The 17,107-nt window shown below is 42.3% G+C and overlaps 1 protein-coding gene across 4 annotated transcripts in view; it reads left to right on the forward strand.

Moving 5' to 3' along the window:
- Positions 1-17,107, forward strand: part of COPS4 (COP9 signalosome subunit 4) — a 51,213-nt gene that overhangs the window by 3,104 nt on the left and 31,002 nt on the right. For 3 of the 4 annotated variants that reach the window (XM_008055604.2, XM_021711156.1, XM_021711154.1), the window contains 3 exons: positions 5,676-5,755; positions 10,870-11,021; positions 11,855-11,958. In XM_008055604.2, the coding sequence (XP_008053795.1) occupies positions 5,676-5,755; positions 10,870-11,021; positions 11,855-11,958 (336 nt within the window). The remainder of the gene's footprint in view (positions 1-5,675; positions 5,756-10,869; positions 11,022-11,854; positions 11,959-17,107) is intronic. The other variant, XM_008055605.2, reaches the window with a different exon arrangement.

The following is a 17,107-nucleotide window of genomic DNA, read 5'->3' on the forward strand; positions in this document are numbered from 1 at the left end:
TGCTGGGCTCCAGTGATCCTTCTGCCTCAGCCTTCCAAGTAGCTGGAAGTACAGGCATGCACGCTACCACGCCCAGCTAATTTTTTGATTTATTGTAGAGATGAGGTCTTGCCAAGTTGCCCAGGTGGGTCTTGAACCCGTGGACTAAGGCAATCCACTCACCTCAGCCTCCCAAAGCGTGGAATTACAGGCTGAGCCACCGAGCCCGGCTATAGCTCATTTTTAACCTACCAGACTTTACCCCTTTACTTGTTAAAAACTCAATTAGAAATGTTTTCCCATAACTATGAATTAATACAACTGTCTAACATTAGTGTAATAAATTCACCATAGGAAAAGCCTTTTTACACAACTTATAGGCTGTTTTTATATATACTGTACATGTGTTTATGATCTTGTCTAAAGCTGTAGCAGAGGAGGGAGCCAAAGAGAGACTATGTAACTCAAAGGCCCTTCTGACTCAGATGAACTGGTTCTCTGTTCCACATGTAAGCTGTAACTTCACTGGGTTTCCCGAATCAATGGATTTAATTCTTTCATAAGTCCCCAGACATTTCCAGTTATCTCTCTTTATTTTTATTTATTTATTTATTTGTTTGGTTGGTTGGTTTTAGTCAAGGTCTTGCTCCATCTCCCAGGCTAAAGTGCAATGGCATGAACATGGCTTATTGCATCCTTGACTCCCTGGGCTCAAGTGATTCTTCTACCTCAGCCTCCAGAGTAGCCATCATGCCTGGCTAACTTTTTTATTTTGTAGAGATGAGGTCTCACTAAGTTGCCCAGGCTGGTCTCGAACTCCTGGGCTCAAGAGATCTTCCTGCCTAGGCTTTCGTAAGTGCTGGGATAATAGGTGTGAACCACCATGCCTAGCCAGTGCACTCTCTTTAAGTGTTAACTATACCCCATTCTGTCTTTCTCCCCTAGGCTCCAATTAAGCACCTGTTAGGCTCACTTACTGTAATCTCTCTGTCTCTCACGTCTCCTGCATTCTTCATTTCAGTGCTTGATTCAGACTTGCCTTCTGGTTTATCAGTTCTTTAACTGTGTCTGTTACGTACTCCATTGAGTTCTCAGTTTGGTTATGGCATTTTCTTTCTTTTTTTTTTTTCTGAGTTGGAGTCTCACTCTGTCACCCAGACTGGAGTGCAGTGGCCTCCCGGCCACCGCAGCCTCGCCTCCTGGGTTCCGGCGATCCTTCCGCCTCAGCCTTCCAAGTAGCCGGAATTACAGGCATGCGCTACCACGCCCAGCTGATTTTTTGATTTATTGTAGAGATGAGGTCTTGCTGCCCAGGCGGATCTCGAACCCGCGGGCTCAGGCAATTCACTCACTTCAGCCTCCCAAAGGTGTGGGATTACAGGCTGAGCCACCGAGCCTGGCTGTGGCATTTTCTAGTTTTATCATTTCATCTTTCTGATGGTACTTTTTTTTTTTTAGTCAGAGTCTCACTCTGTCACCCAGGCTGGAGTGCAGTGGCACGCTCATGGCCACCGCAGCCTTGACTTGCTGGGTACAGGTGTTCCTTCTACCTCAGCCTTTAGAGTAGCTGGAACTACAGGCATGTGCCACCATGCCCGGCTAATTTTTTCATTTGTTGTAGAAGCGAGGTTTGCCATTTTGCTCAGGCTGGTCTTGACCCCATGGATTCAGGCAATCCTCTCGCTGCCGCCTCCCAAAGTGCTGGGATTCCAGGTGTGAGCCACTGCACCCAGCCTCTATTGAGGCTCCATCGAGCCTCCATTTTTATGACTCCCAGTTGGTTGCTGAGACTCTGAAGCTTATCTTCGTCTCCATGAATATGGTAAGTGTAGTTTTATTACAATCTTTCTGGTAACACCAGTCAGTGTCTGAGTCCTTGGTTGTTGCTACTGACTATTGCTTTGATGATTCTAGCTCAATTTGCCATGTATGTTATTCATCTTTGTTGGCAAATTATTTAAATATTTATTTTTAGAAGCAGTTGGAGGCCTTGGATGCTACCTTTTAGAGAAGATTTTCATTTCTTTCTGCCCATTCCCTGAGGGAGCTGGCAGTCTAAGACCAGAGCTTCAGAACTGTTGGCTAACCTGGATGTTCTTGGAGTAGAGTTTGGAACCTTCCTTCCCAGCGCTGGTGTTTCCTCCTCTGGCAAACAAGGACATGCATTCCCGTGCGTCCAGCTCTGAGAATCAGCCAGGAATTGTGGCTCGCTTCTCCTTGTCTCCACAGACTTGCAGAGAGCCCAGAGCAGAGCCCACCCCTTGGGTCCCCACCCCGTGCAGTGCCCTCCCCACACAATGGGCCCCCCATGCAGTGCCCACCCCTCAGTGCCCCCCTTGCCCCCTGCAGTGCCTACCCACATGGTGCCACTTTGTCTTCCAGCTACCCTTCCACAAGTCAACAGATGTCTGCAGACAGATGCAAGGCTTCATGTCTTAGACTCTTATGCTCTCCTTATCATCTCTTTCTTGTTGGGATTTTATACCATGTTTTTTCTTTTTGCAGTTCTTTCAGCTTTTTATATTGGTTTTTCTTTTTTTTGAGGGAGAATTGAGCCAGTTATTTAGTTCACTGTTACTGTCAATGGAAGATTTATTAATATACATTCCTGTACCACTCATTTTGATCTTAAGTAATGGCTGAGGTACATTTTCATATGTTTATGTTTTATTTGCCTCAAAATTCAAGTGGTGAGAAACTAGGAATCAATGTCCTGAACTTTGGTTGATATATATGATAGATGCTTAGTAAACATTTACTGATGATAAATGGATAGGACAGATGTAATAAGCCTTAATCAATAAGGTTTATTTTCCTTCATATATGCATATACGTATATATTTGAGTCAGGGTCTCATTCTGTTGCCCTGGCATGATCACGGCTCACCACAGCCTCAGCCTCCTGAGCTCAGGCAGTCCTTCCACCTCAGCCTCTCGAGTAGCTAGGGCTATAGGTGCACACCACCATGTGAGCCTGGCTGATTTCTTGATGTTTTGTAAAGGTGAGTTCTCGCTATGTTGCCTAGGCTCATAAATATATTTAAGGAAAAAAAATTTGGTACTTGCTATATTCTTCACAACAACCACTTCTCATTCCCATTGAGTGCATATTTAATACTCAATAATTATCCTTAATGCTTTCTCTGACTGATCTAGCCTATTTTGTTTTACTCTCTTTTGAATTTATTTTCTCTTCACTTGTCATTATTATTAGATTTTTTTCTGTTTTCAGTACAGATTAGTTGATTGGTAGGTTATGAAAATATGTGCTAAAACTTAAGTTATCAGCAAATTTATATAAGTGAGACTATTATCTTTTTTTTTTTTTTTTTTTAAAGCAGGATTTCTTGAGAGGACAGAAAACTCCCACAGTGGGAACAGACCTGAAGGGGGTTGCCCCATCATCCTTGAGTATAATATTATTAGTGTAAAATAATCTATGAGGATGTAAGTATAAGAGGGCTAATCCATAAGCCTTGTTTTAACTGAATATGAAAAAATAGGCTGGGTGCGGTGGCTCAAGTCTGTAATCCCAGCACTTTGGGAGTCCGAGGTGTGGGGATTGCCTGAGCCCACGGGTTCGAGAACAACCTGGGTAACTTGGCGAGAACTCATCTCTACAATAAATCAAAACATTAGCTGGGTGTGGTAGTATGCACCTGTAGTTCCAGCTACTTGGAAGGCTAAGGCAGACGGATTGCCTGAGCCCAGCAGGTTAACACTGGGGTGGCCGTGATCATGCCACTGCACTCCAGTCCGGTCAATGGAGTGAGACTCCAACTCAAATAAATAAATAAATAAATAAATAAATAAATAAACCATCTAAAAAGGAAATAAACCACTGGATGCATTAACTTATCTGAAAGCAGTCCCAGGGCTATAAAGTAAATGTATAAATACAGATATGTGGAAAATTTTAATTTATTTGTGTGTGTGTGTAGAGAGAGAGAGAGAGAATAAGATTTTAATGAATTTTCAGATAGCCGAATGCTATGCTATTAAGGCCCCTCAAATTTAGCAATATTAAAAATAACAATTTTATTTCTAAAACTGAATCTTATTTCCTTGTTCTCTTAGAATAGTGTATCTCTTCTTTTGGAATTTGCTGTCTTTTCTGTTAGTACACCTGTCTTTTTTCATGTCAGATGGTAAGGAACCGACATCTTCACATCATAACAGCTCACACACACGCACAAGACCCAATCATCATGCTTATGAGCTACGAAGTAGCTGCTTTCCTTAAGCCAATTTGATTCATTGTGATTTTGAGAAATCAGATCACCAAGGCTGTGAGAATCCTGTGTAAGTTGGGAGCCCGTCAGAGCTGGATGATCACTGGAGGGTTGCCCTAGAAAAAACAAGTCATGAATCTGAATGGTTTAGGCTCTGTGTAAATTTGTTTCTTGAATGCATTCTGAGATGACTTTATGAATAATTATAATGCTATTAGGTTTATAAACTATATTTGATACTTTAAAAAAATATTATGACTAAGAAAAAGACTCCTGTACTAACTATTCGATTTAAGAAAGAAAATGTTACTGATACTATTGGATATTTGAGTGCTTGTGATATGCCAGACACTGTTTGGCCATGTTATGTATATAGTTGTGAACAAAACAGACAAAAATTCCTATTCTTATGGAGATTGTTTCAGGGAGGAATTTGCCATTTCCTAGTAATTGCTGTTGTTCTTGTTTTTAGCATTTCTCTTACCCTCTTTAGAGTGCTGATTTGAATCTTATGTGGTCATGGGTATTAGGTAGAATAGTTATTAGATACGAATACAAATAAAGAATAATAGGTACTGTCTGGCATCACGAAACGTGTTCTGTCCATGCATCGGGCTTGGTGGAGTTTATTTGGACTAAGAAATTTGATCGCTAATGCCTAGTCAACATTATCCTGTTGTTGGTTCATTAGGTTCATGAGGGACAAGGGTTCTGGGTCACTTCAAATGTTTGTGTGTCTGTGCATTAAATAATTGAATGAAATTGACTTTTTAGTTTAAATTCCAAACTAAAACTTTCAAGAAAAGGCAGCACCTTAGGTTTAGTAACTTCAAGTTATAGATTCATTCTTTCTTCTGATAAACTGAAAAACTTTTTTAAAAATCCTGGTATAAGCCGGGCTCGGTGGCTCAGCCTGTAATTCCGCACCTTTGGGAGGCTGAGGTGAGTGGATTGCCTGAGCCCGCGGGTTCAAGACCCGCCTGGGCAGCAAGACCTCATCTTTACGATAAATCAAAAATCAGCCGGGCATGGTAGCGCATGCCTGTAATTCCGGCTACTTGGAAGGCTGAGGCGGAAGGATCGCAGGAGCCCAGCAGGTCGAGGCTGCGGTGGCCGGGAGCGGCCACTGCACTCCAGTCTGGGCGACAGAGTGAGACTCCAGCTCAAAAAAAAATAAAAATAAAAATAAATCCTGGTATATTGTACTGAGAAGTAGAAGAAATGGCATCTTAGAATTACAGATTTAGCGTTTCTTGTAATGAACTAGAAACTTAAAAAAAACCAAAACCCTGTGTTGTACTGTAAAGAAAACCACAAACTAGAGCACTGTGGAAGAAACCAGAGTCAATAGAGATGAGTAAACACACATCAAAGTTAGTATTATAAATTAAAAATTAATCCTCAACGTTTGCATTAGAAAATATAGTACCCTCTGAACATTATTTTTATCTGGTACTGTTTTAGATATCGTCAGATCCTGGAAAAAGCTATTCAGTTATCTGGGGCAGAACAACTAGAAGCTTTGAAAGCTTTTGTGGAAGCAAGTAAGTGAAATGGACATTTCAAGTTTGCTTTGTATTGCTGAGCTAGGACTTTAAAACTTTCTCAAGCCTTATTTTATATGAAATTATCAGTGCTAAGTATGCATTGAGATTGACTGATTTTAGAATTTAAACTATTTGCAACTTGAATAATTTTCTTTCTTTTTTTTTTTGAGTTGGAGTTTCACTCTGTCACCCAGACTGGAGTGCAGGGGCTGCTCCCGGCCACTGCAGCCTTGACCTGCTAGGCTCCGGCAATCCTTCCACCTCAGCCTTCCAAGTAGCTGGAACTACAGGCGTGCGCTACCACGCCCAGCTAATTTTTAACTTATTGTAGAGATGAGGTCTTGCCAAGTTGCCCAGGTGGGTCTCAAACCCACGGGCTCAGGCAATCCACTCACCTCAGCCTCCCAAAGCTCTGGGATTATAGGCTGAGCCACCGAGCCCAGCTAACTTGAATAATTTTCAATGAATTATCTTCAGAATTACAATCTCAATTAAGGTTTTGTATAGTTATTGTTACAGTAACTGATGGGAGACAATTTAGCATAATGGTAAAGAAAGTAGTTTGGATTCAAGTCCTGGTGTGCTATTTTATGAGCTGTGTGCTCTTGGGTAAGTTATTTCACCTTTTTGTGTCTTATTTTCTTCTTCTGTAAAGTGAGAATGTGATATTTATCCTGTAGAATTATCTGGAGAATAAATGAGTTAATATACATAGTAAAGTGCCTAGAATAGCACCTGGTATATAGTAAGTGCTCTATAAGTGTTAACTGTTATTACTGTTAAGGACATTCCTTTTGAATTGGGAACTAGAATTGTCCATTCTTCAAGACACTTTTTTCACTCCTTGACTTCAAACATATGTAGTTATCTTGAAAATTACTCAAAATTCAGCCTGTAATTTAAACTACATTGTCAATATTAATGATACTTGATGGTGCTTTACAGTTTACAATGTGGTTTTACACATATTATCTATCACATAGGTTCCTTTTAATAATCCTGTGACGAGACAGTATAGGCACAGATATCCCTGTATAATGCATTGTAAAATGAGTCTTGGGATTAAGTTATTATTATTTTTCAAGTACATTTAGCTGGTCAGTGGTAGAACCTAGACTAGAAACTAGGTTTTCTGATTTATCATCCTTATTTATTTCCTTGAGTAGAACTACTCTGTATAGTAATTTTTTTCTAACTGATCTAAGTTCCTAATGGCTCTTGTAACAAAACTGTTTTCTCAGTCACATGCAGTAATACCCAATAATGAATTCCAATTAATATAAACTAATTAATTACAAGAACTGTAAGTTATGGCCACAATAATCAGGGTCTGCAATATGAGATGAACTGGCAGTGGTTTTGGAAAAACAGGAGTGACTTGAGAACATTGTCGACTGGGTGTGGTGGCCCATACCTGTAATCCCAGCACTTTGGGGGCCAAGGTGGGAGGATCACTTGAGGAGTTCAAGACCAGCCAGGGCAACATAGTGAGACCCAGTCTCTACCAAAAAAATTTTTTTTTAAATTAGCTGGGCATGGTGGTGTGCGCCTGTAGTCCCAGCTACTCAGGAGGCTGAGGTGGGTGGATCACTTGAGTCCAGGAGTTCGAGGCTGCAGTGAGCCATGACTGCACCACTGTACCCCAGCCTGGGCAACAGAGCAAGATCCTATCTCTTTAAAACAAGCAAATAAAAAACACATTGCAGTGTAGTCACAAAAGTTTAGTGCTTTTTATAAACTTTGATCTGTATGTAAACTTTGAATCCAATCAGCCACCAAGAAAAGCAGTCTGCTGTTAAAAAATAATTTGCATCAACTAAACAGTTTTTTTAATTATCATTTATTTTTTATTTATTTATTTTTTTGAGTTGGAGTCTCATTCTGTCGCCCAGACTGGAGTGCAGTGGTGCAGCCTCGACCTGCTGGGCTCCGCAGCCTCGACCACCGCAGCCTCGACCTGCTGGGCTCCGGCGATCCTTCCGCCTCAGCCTTCCAAGTAGCCAGAATTATAGGCATGCGCTACCACGCCCAGCTGATTTTTTGATTTATTGTAGAGATGAGGTCTCGCTGCCCAGGTGGGTCTCGAACCCGTGGGTTCAGGCAATCCACTCACCTCAGCCTCCCAAAGGCGCGGGATTACAGGCTGAGCCACCAAGCCTGGCTGAATTACCATTTATTTTTTAGTAACTGCTCTTTAAGCCTTGAGTAATGGGCCGGGTGCAGTGACTCATGCCTATAATCCTAGCACTTTGGGAGGCCAAGGTGAGAGGATTGTCTGAGCCCTCGGGTTCCAGACCAGCCTGGGCAACTTGGCAAGACCTCATCTCTATTATAAATCAAAAAATTAGCCAGGCATGGTGATGCATGCCTGTAGTTCCAGCTACTTGGAAGGGAGGTGGAAGGACCGCCTGAGCCCAGCAGGTCAAGGCTGCGGTGACTGGGAGCATGCCACTGGACTCCAGCCTGGATGACAGAGTGAGACTCCAACTCAAAAAAAAAAAAGTCATGAGTAATTTATCTAAACAATGGTTCACAAGAATGATGCATTTAAAAAATAATAAGGGCTTCTGCACTAGACTGGGGTCCAGTCTCTTTCTTTCTCTCTCTCTCTCTTTCTTCTTCCCCCCAATCGCCCTGACACTGTCTCCACCTTTGGAGTACCCTGAACTGGCTGGAGCTGGTCTCCAGCACAAGTCATTCATGAGGGATCCGCCCCCATGACCCAACCACCTCCCTCTAGGCCTCGCTTCCCACACTGGGGACCACATTTCAACATGAGATTTGAGAGGACAGACATCCAAACTATATTCTCAGCCCACCAAGCAAGCCCTGTGCTCGAAAGCCTTTTAAACTCTTAGGAGGGTGAGTGGGAGTACACACACTGTTAGGATGATGATGACTATGATCCGGCGTTAATGAAAAAAAAAGAGAAATAATAATAATAATAATAATAATAAAAATCCTCAAACACCTAGGCATAGAAGGAACATAGCTCAAAATAGTAAGCGCCATCTATGATAAACCCATGGCCCTCTCAACCGACTCATCTTCAACAAAGGCTCCACCAACAACCACTGGGGAGAAGAGAACCAATTCAGTAAAGGGTGCTGGGAAAACTGACTAACCACATGCAGAAGATTGAAACAGGACCCCTACTTATCACCATACACAAAAATCAACTCTAAATGGATCAAGGACCTAAACGTAAAACCTCAAACTATAAGAACCCTAGAAAATGCAGGCGATACCCCTATGGAAATTGGAACTGGCAACCAATTCCTGATCAAAGCCCCAAGTGCCCATAAGAGATAAGATAGACAAGCGGGACCTCATGAAACTGTAAAGCTTCTGGAAAGCAAAATAAACCATCAAGGAAGCGGGGACACAGCCCACAGAATGGAAAATAATATTTACCAACTACATATCTGACAAATCCTAACATCCAGGTTCTACAAGGAACTCAAACGTGCCAAAAGGAAAAAACCAGCCCCATTAAAAAGTGGGCAAAAGACATGAATAGACATGTTTCAAAAGAAGATATACGGGCAGATAACAGACGTGAAAAAGTGCTCAGCCTCACTAATCTTCAGAGAAATGCAAATCAAAACCACATTGAGATACCACCTAACTCCATTAAGAATGGCCATCATTAATAAAAGAAGACAACAACAAATGCTGGCAAGGATGTGGAGAGAAAGGAATGCTTCTCCAGTGCTGGTGGGAATGCAAACTAATGCAACCCTCTTTGGAAAGCAGTGTGGTGATTTCTAAAAGAACTAGACTTGACCTTCCATATGACCCAGCAATCCCCCTACTGGGAATATACCTGGAGGAACTCAAATCATTCTACAGAAAAGATACTTGCACACGCATGTTTATTGCAACACTATTCACAATAACAAAAACATGGAATCAACCGTGCTGCCTATCAAAACTGGACTAGATTTTTTAAATGTATATATACACAATGGAATATTAGATAGCCATAAAGGACAAACATATGGACTTTGCAGCAACTTGGATAGATTTAGAATCTATCATACTCAGTGATCTATCCCAGAAACATAGAACAGAGTACCACATGTTCTCACTCATAAGTGGGCCCTGAACATTTACCATGATACTGCAAGAAAGGGATTGGCAGTACCGGGATACTGCCGGGTGGGGTTGGGGGAGCATGACATCAGTAAGGGTACCTGATCTCAAACCAGGCAAAGTGGGGACCAAAGGGAGGCCCAAACTTTACCTGTACGATGGCAACTTGTATACCTAATCCTGAATTTTACCCTACATTTTAAAAATAAAATAGAATATAAATATATATATATAATAATAATGCTAACTAACATTTGTTGAGTGCTATGTGCCAGGTATTGTTTAAAGTGCTTTATGTAATTATTGCATTTAATAAGTTTCATAACGAACTTCTGAGATAAGTGATATTGTGCTATTTTATAGATGAGGAAGCAGAAGCTTAGAGGAGTCACGTGTCTATCTGAGGTCATGTGATTGGTGGAGGAAGCTGGGGCTCCAGAACTTCCAGTATTAATCACATCCAATAACACCTCAGAAATGTTCATAAGTAATGTCATAAAATAATGTCAGTACATCCATTGCTGGTTGAAATCCTTATTTGTTGTTTTTATTGGGAAAGTCCTAGTGGCAATAACTGTACTGGCAGCGCTTGCTTTATTTAAATTTCATGACAATTTTTTTCTGTTTTTTCTTAAACTCTTTTTGGAGCTACACAGGCATAATAAGCACATAAATAAAAATATAGGTGTTTCTGTGGTTTCACTTTGTAGAAAAATAAAGAAGAAAAAGGAAGAGTATACAATTCTCAGTTGTTAAAATTTGTTTTCAACCATTTCTGTTTCTTAGAGAAGTAATGGTATTTCTACTGTTTTGATATAAACATTATGTAATCAAGTAGTTCGGCATAAGGAAAAATGATGGTGTAATGTCAGGTGGGGGGTATGGGCATCTCTGAATAATGCCTTGAAGGTTGCACTCACATAGATTGTTTTCAGGATTAATTTTAGGTAAAGATGATTGCTTAATGGAAACCTATAAATTACTTGTGTTTTCTTATCTCCTGTTTTTTAAACAAGTGGTAAATGAGAATGTCAGCCTCGTGATCTCGCGACAATTGCTCACTGATTTCTGTACACATCTCCCTAACCTGCCTGATAGCACAGCCAAAGAAATCTACCATTTCACGTTGGAGAAGATCCAGCCTAGAGTCATTTCATTTGAGGAGCAGGTAAAAACCTCAAGTAGTAGTTTTTGAACTTGAGAATCTGATGTTATTAAATTCTTAAAGGACATAATCATTCAATTTCATTTTTGACAAAACAGCCAAACAGCATTTTTTGATGTAAAATAAAATAAATATTAAGACGTTGCAACTGTAACTGCCATTTGCTCATATAGTAAAATTTGATTTTATGAGCCATTATTCTTTAGGCAATTTTTAAAAATCAGTAAAATTGATGATTAGTCTGAAAACAAAGGAAAAATTCAATGTTATGTAAACAGTAACATAAAAGCAAAATTTAACATTTAAACTACAATAATGCCATAATTCACATTACAGAAATGTTTTGTTTCAGTTCACTATTTTGATATTGTGTATGCAAAATTCATAGAAAAGTTTGGCTGCTCTAGATAAAATTGTATTGTTAATTTGCTAGTTTAACATATTGAACTGCTACGATAGAATAATTTGTCTGGTTATTTTTTTTATTTTTATTTTTTTGAGTTGGAGTCTCACTCTGTCGCTCAGACTGGAGTGCAGTGGCTGCTCCCAGCCACCGCAGCCTTGACCTGGTGGGCTCCGGTGATCCTTCCGCCTCAGCCTTCCAAGTAGCCAGAATTATAGGCATGCGCTACCACGCCCAGCTGATTTTTTGATTTATTGTAGAGATGAGGTCTCGCTGCCCAGGCAGGTCTCGAACCCGCGGGCTCAGGCAATCCACTCACCTCAGCCTCCCAAAGGCATGGGATTACAGGCTGAGCCACCGAGCCCGGCTTGTCTGGTTATTTTAATTAGTTACTGTCAGTTGAAATAATCTAATGTTATCTCTGCTATTCCAGGTTGCTTCCATAAGACAGCACCTTGCATCCATATATGAGAAGGAAGAAGATTGGAGAAATGCAGCTCAAGTGTTGGTGGGAATTCCTTTGGAAACAGGACAAAAGTATAGTAAATAGTGGCTATTGGATGAATGTGTATATATATGTAAATGATATATGTAATCGTTCACTTGTACAAGGGACCCCAAAAAACCCAGAATTATTTTTTGGAGGACAGGTCCCTTGTAGTTCGGGTGTCCTCTGCCTAGATAAGTTTTCTAGGAACCTATCAGCATCAGTGTATATTAACTAGCATTGTTGTGAAAGTTGCATTTGGCTTCAGTGAATTTTTTTCTTGAGATTTGTTCACCCTGTTTGCCCATTTCATGGTGGGTGATTTACGTGTGCACCCACCCATACCACACTGAGTGTTCAGCAGTTTTGACCAAAAATGACATGACCCCTGTGCCCCACCCTCCCTATTCTCCTGATTTCACCCCAAGAGACTTTTTTGTTTCCCCAATAAAAAAGGTCCTCAAAGGGACACATATTGCCCATGTGGACAATGAGAAATCATCAAAATGGATGAGTTCAAAACTGTTTTGAGCAGTGGAAAAAGCATCGTGATAGGTGTATTGCATCAGATGGAGAGAACTTTGAAGGAGACTGAAGTTTAAACATATTAGAATAAATACACAATTTTTTATACATGAATTCTGTTTTTTGGGGGTCCCCGTCATATTCTTTCTTATAGTCTAGTGCAGGAAACAGATAAACACTGCAATAAATAAATATATTTTGTAGTGTGTTAGAAGGTATAAGTGCTATGGACAAAAGTAGGGGGAAAGTGGGTATAGGTTGTCTGTGTCCATAAATCAGGTGACAGGGTCTTATGGTGGCTCTGCTCCCACTTTCTCCAAGATTTGGAGGTGGTGAGGGAATAGCCATGCACCATGAGGGAAGAGTGTCATCAGATCCTCTTAGGGACTGGTTAGTACAGAAGCCTCCTGATAAGAGCAACTTGAAGCATTCTCTTACTAAGAGCAAGGAGGACAGAATAGAGTAAACAGGGGAGTGAGATCAGGGATGGGGTCAGAGGGTCTTGGGGCCAGACTATGCGGCGTCTTGTAAGCCGATGTAAGGACTTTGGCTTTTCTCTGAGTGGAATGAGGGGAAGCCTTTGGAGAATTTTTTTTTTTTTTTTTTTAGTTGGACTCTCACTCTGTCACCCAAGCTAGAACGCAGTGGCACATTCACAGCCACCGTAGCCTTGACTTGCTGGTCTCAGGCGATCCTTCTGCCTCAGCCTTCCAAGCAGCTGGAACTATGGGCACGTGCTACCACACCCAACTAATTTTTTGATTTATTGTAGAGACGAGGTCTCACCAAGTTGCCCAGGCTGTTCTCAAACCCCTGAGATCAGGTAATTCTTTCACCTCAGCCTCCCAAAGTGCTGGGATTATAGGCTTGAGCCACTGCACCCAGCTTGGAGAATTTTCGACAGAAGATGACATGAGCTGACATATTTTATTTTATTTTTTGGAGGGTTGGAGTCTCACTCTGTTGCTCAGGCTGGAGTGCAGTGGCACACTCACAGCCACCACAGCCTTGACCTGCTAGGCTCAGGTGATCCTTCTTGCTCAGCCTTCCAAGTAGCTGGAAGTACAAGCATGTGCCATCACACCTGGGTAATTTTCCTTGATTTATTGTAGAGATGAGGTCTCACCAAGTTGCCCAGGCTAGTCTCAAACCCATGGGCTCAGGCATCTCTCTCACTTCGGCCTCCCAAAGTGTTGGGATTATAGGTGTGAGCCACTGCGCCCAGCCAGAGATGACATATTTTAAATAATCACTGTTACTACTGGGATGAGGATAAACTGTAGGTAGTCTGTGGTAGAAGGAAGATTCGTTAGGAGGCTCATGCACTACTGCAGAGGAGAGGGAGGCTATGAGGAATACTGGATTCTAGGGTTTTTTTTAAGGTAAAGTAAGGACTTCCTGATGGCCTGGATGTAGAAATGTGCAGAAGAGTCAAGATCAGTCCTGATTTTTGGCCTGGCAGTTGTAGTGATGGATTGCCATCTGCTGAGTGGGGAGTAGGCTGGGGGGAAGATCAAGACTTCCATCTTGTACATGTGATAACCAAGCAGAAATATAGCAGGGAGTTGAACATGCTAGCCTGGAATGTAAAAGAGAGGTCTGGGCTAGAGATACGTTGGCTCAGGATGGAATTTAAAGCCATTGCACTGGGTGAATCCCCACGGAAGGGAGTGTAGGCAGAGAACAGTATGAGGCCTAACCTCCAGCACCCCAGCATGGGCAGGGCGGGACAGGGCAGGAGGAAGATGCAGCAAGTGAGGAGGCCTACCCGCAGAGGGAAGAAGAAAGCCAGAACGGTGTGGAGTAGGGTGTCCTGGAAGCCAAACTGGGAAAGTATAGGGAAGGGGAGGTTATGAGCTGTGGTATTGGAAGGTCAAGTGGGGTGAGAGTGAAGGCCAACCCTCCGTGTTAGTGGTATGGACGTCATTGGTGACCATGACAAGGGCTGTGTTTGATGACGAGATGAAAGGGGAAGCCTGATTGGAGAAGCTTAAGAGAGAAGGGGAAGAGGAGAATTGAGACAGGAAGGGCAACTTTTGGGGGGAGGTGGTGTTCTAAAAAAGGGAACAAAGAAATGGGGTGGAAGAAGAAAGCAGAGCCTGGGCTGAGAGTCTTTTTTCTCTTGCTATCTAGTAGAAGGTGGAGCTTTGATATGGGGAACTGGAGAGAATTCTTGCAGGTGTAGGTGAGAGGGAAGAATCTGGTGGGAAGGACAGGCTATAGGTAGGGGCAGTGAGTGTTCATTTGTGGTGGACTCGTTCAACCGCATTGGTGTTTTAAACTGGACACTTCTTTGTTGTGGTATTGTGGTATCCTGGGTATTACAGAACATTCAGTGGCATCCAGGCCTCCGCTTGATAGATACCAGTAGTACCACCATCTCTAACTGTGACAATCAAAAATGTCTGTAAACAGTGCCGTCTGTTCCCTGGTGGGTACAATTGCAGGGATCACAGAGTGCATAGAGGCAGATGTTAGTGATGTGGTGGTGGAGCTTATGCCCATGCTCTTTGGTTGCTTCAGTATTCTTAGTGAAGTCAGAATCAGAGTCATCAGCTGGAAGTGTGGTTGGGGGAGGGAGTTGGGAGGCTGAGAGAGGCAATAATGTGAGAAGTAATCCCTTAGGAGAGTGGGCATGGATGGATGTAGTGTGTTAGTATGCGCAACAGCTGAAGGACTCATTTGAAGGTCATCGTCATTAAAATTAGATTGGTCATGCGGGATGCAGTGGCCCATGCCTCAGGAGCCTGAGGCTGCAGGGTCCCTTGAGCCCAGGAGTTCGAAATCTGGGCAACATAGTGAAACCCCCGTCTCAAAAAAAAAATTAGATCAGTCAGACTGGTTGGGTGTTTTTCTCCCTCACAGTTCAGCTACATGGGTGCAGGAAAGGAATGGCCAGTCAGGTTTAACCAGAGTCAGGATTTTGCTCAACAGGTTTTGACAGCAAGAACGGGACAGGGTGGATGAGTGCGTATATAGTTCAGCAACTGTAATGACTGACCAAAAGAGTCAGGCCAGTTGAAGAGGGAAGGGGGGATAGGACAGAGGCATGTCTTGGGAATAGTGCTTTGGAGGTCACATTGGGTTTCCGGGATTGTTGGGTTTGAGATACTAGACAGAGGGAGGTGGAAGGATGATGAGAAAAAATTAAGATGATGGATTACAACTCGTCTTCAGACAGTCTTACCTTTTGATATATATTTTTAAAAACTGTAATTCTTTATGAAACATTCCTCCTAAGTAGATTACATAGGAAGGATGAAAGGTGTGACTCTTGGTTGTGGTACTGAACCCACTTCCCCTTTCAGTTGGCTAAAAACACCAACTGTGAAGGACTTCAGAATATTTTTAGCTGCTTCTCTACTCTTCCACCTGGTGAGTGAAGGAGTCTTTTTTTAATTTTCATTAATACTTATGATAGCAAGGCAGACGCTACTTCAGACAGCACCCCTTTTGTGCATCACTTATGAAATTGCTAGGTGATGATGCTCCTTGAAAAAGCAGCCAGGTGATGAAAAAGCCTGCATCTGTCGATGTTGAATTTTGCATTCCAAGGCCCCTTGATAATTTGTTATTTTCTTTTGTAGTTTGAAAAGGCTGGACTTGACTGGGCTCAGTGGCTCAGCCTATAATCCCAGCACTTTGGGAGGCCATGGCGAGCGGATTGCCTGAGCCCGTGGGTTTGAGACCAGCCCGGGCAACTTGGAGAGACCTTGTCTCTACAATAAATCAAAAATTAGCTTGGCGTGGTAGCGCACACCTGTAATTCTGGCTGGTGGAAGGATCGCTGGGACCCAGCATATTGAGGCTGCGGGGGCCAATAGTGTGCCACTGCACTCCAGTCTGGGTGATAGAGTGAGACTCCAACTCAAAAACAAAAAGAAAAGGCTGGACTTCTTGATTGCTTTGGTCTTATTCTTTCTGGAACAAGTACAGAGCACTTGATTTCTTTTTAACAGTTGAAATAAATATAAAATGAGACATTGGTCGACATGGTGATTCACACCTGTAATCTCAGCACTTTGGGAGGCTGAGGCAGGAGAATTGCTTGGGCCCAGGAGTTTGAAACCAGCCTAGGTAACATAGCAAGACTCCATCTCTACTTAAAAGGATCTCACTCTGTCGCCCAGGCTGGAGTGCAGTGGCACAATCACAGCCACTGCAGCCTCAACCTGCTGGTCTTAGGTGATCCTTCCGCTTCAGCCTTCCAGGTAGATGCTGGAACTGCAGGCATGTGCCACCACACCTGGCTAATTTTTTAAAAATTTATTGTAGAGATGAGGTCTCACCAAGTTGCCCGGGCTGGTCTTGAACCCCTAGGCTCAGGCAATCCTCTTGCCTCTGCCTCCCAAAGTGCTGGGATTATAGGAGTGAGTCTCTGTGCTCAGCATACCATTATCTTTATGAGGAAACTAAGGGACTAAAAATGTTAGTGGACTTCTAAACAATATAAAAGTAACTAAATATGGAATTTAGATAAATGGGAACTTTTTTTTTTTTTTTTTTTTGAGTTGGAGTCTCACTCTGTCGCCCAGACTGGAGTACAGTGGCCACTCCCAGCCACTGCAGCCTCGATCTGCTGGGCTCTGGAGATCATTCCGCCTCAGCCTTCCGAGTAGCCGGAATTACAGGCATGCACTACCACGCCCAGCTGATTTTTTTATTTATTGTAGA

This window comes from Carlito syrichta, unplaced genomic scaffold (genome assembly GCF_000164805.1).
Source record: "Carlito syrichta isolate Samal-C Ts95f unplaced genomic scaffold, Tarsius_syrichta-2.0.1 Scaffold301890, whole genome shotgun sequence".
NCBI lineage: Eukaryota > Metazoa > Chordata > Mammalia > Primates > Tarsiidae > Carlito > Carlito syrichta.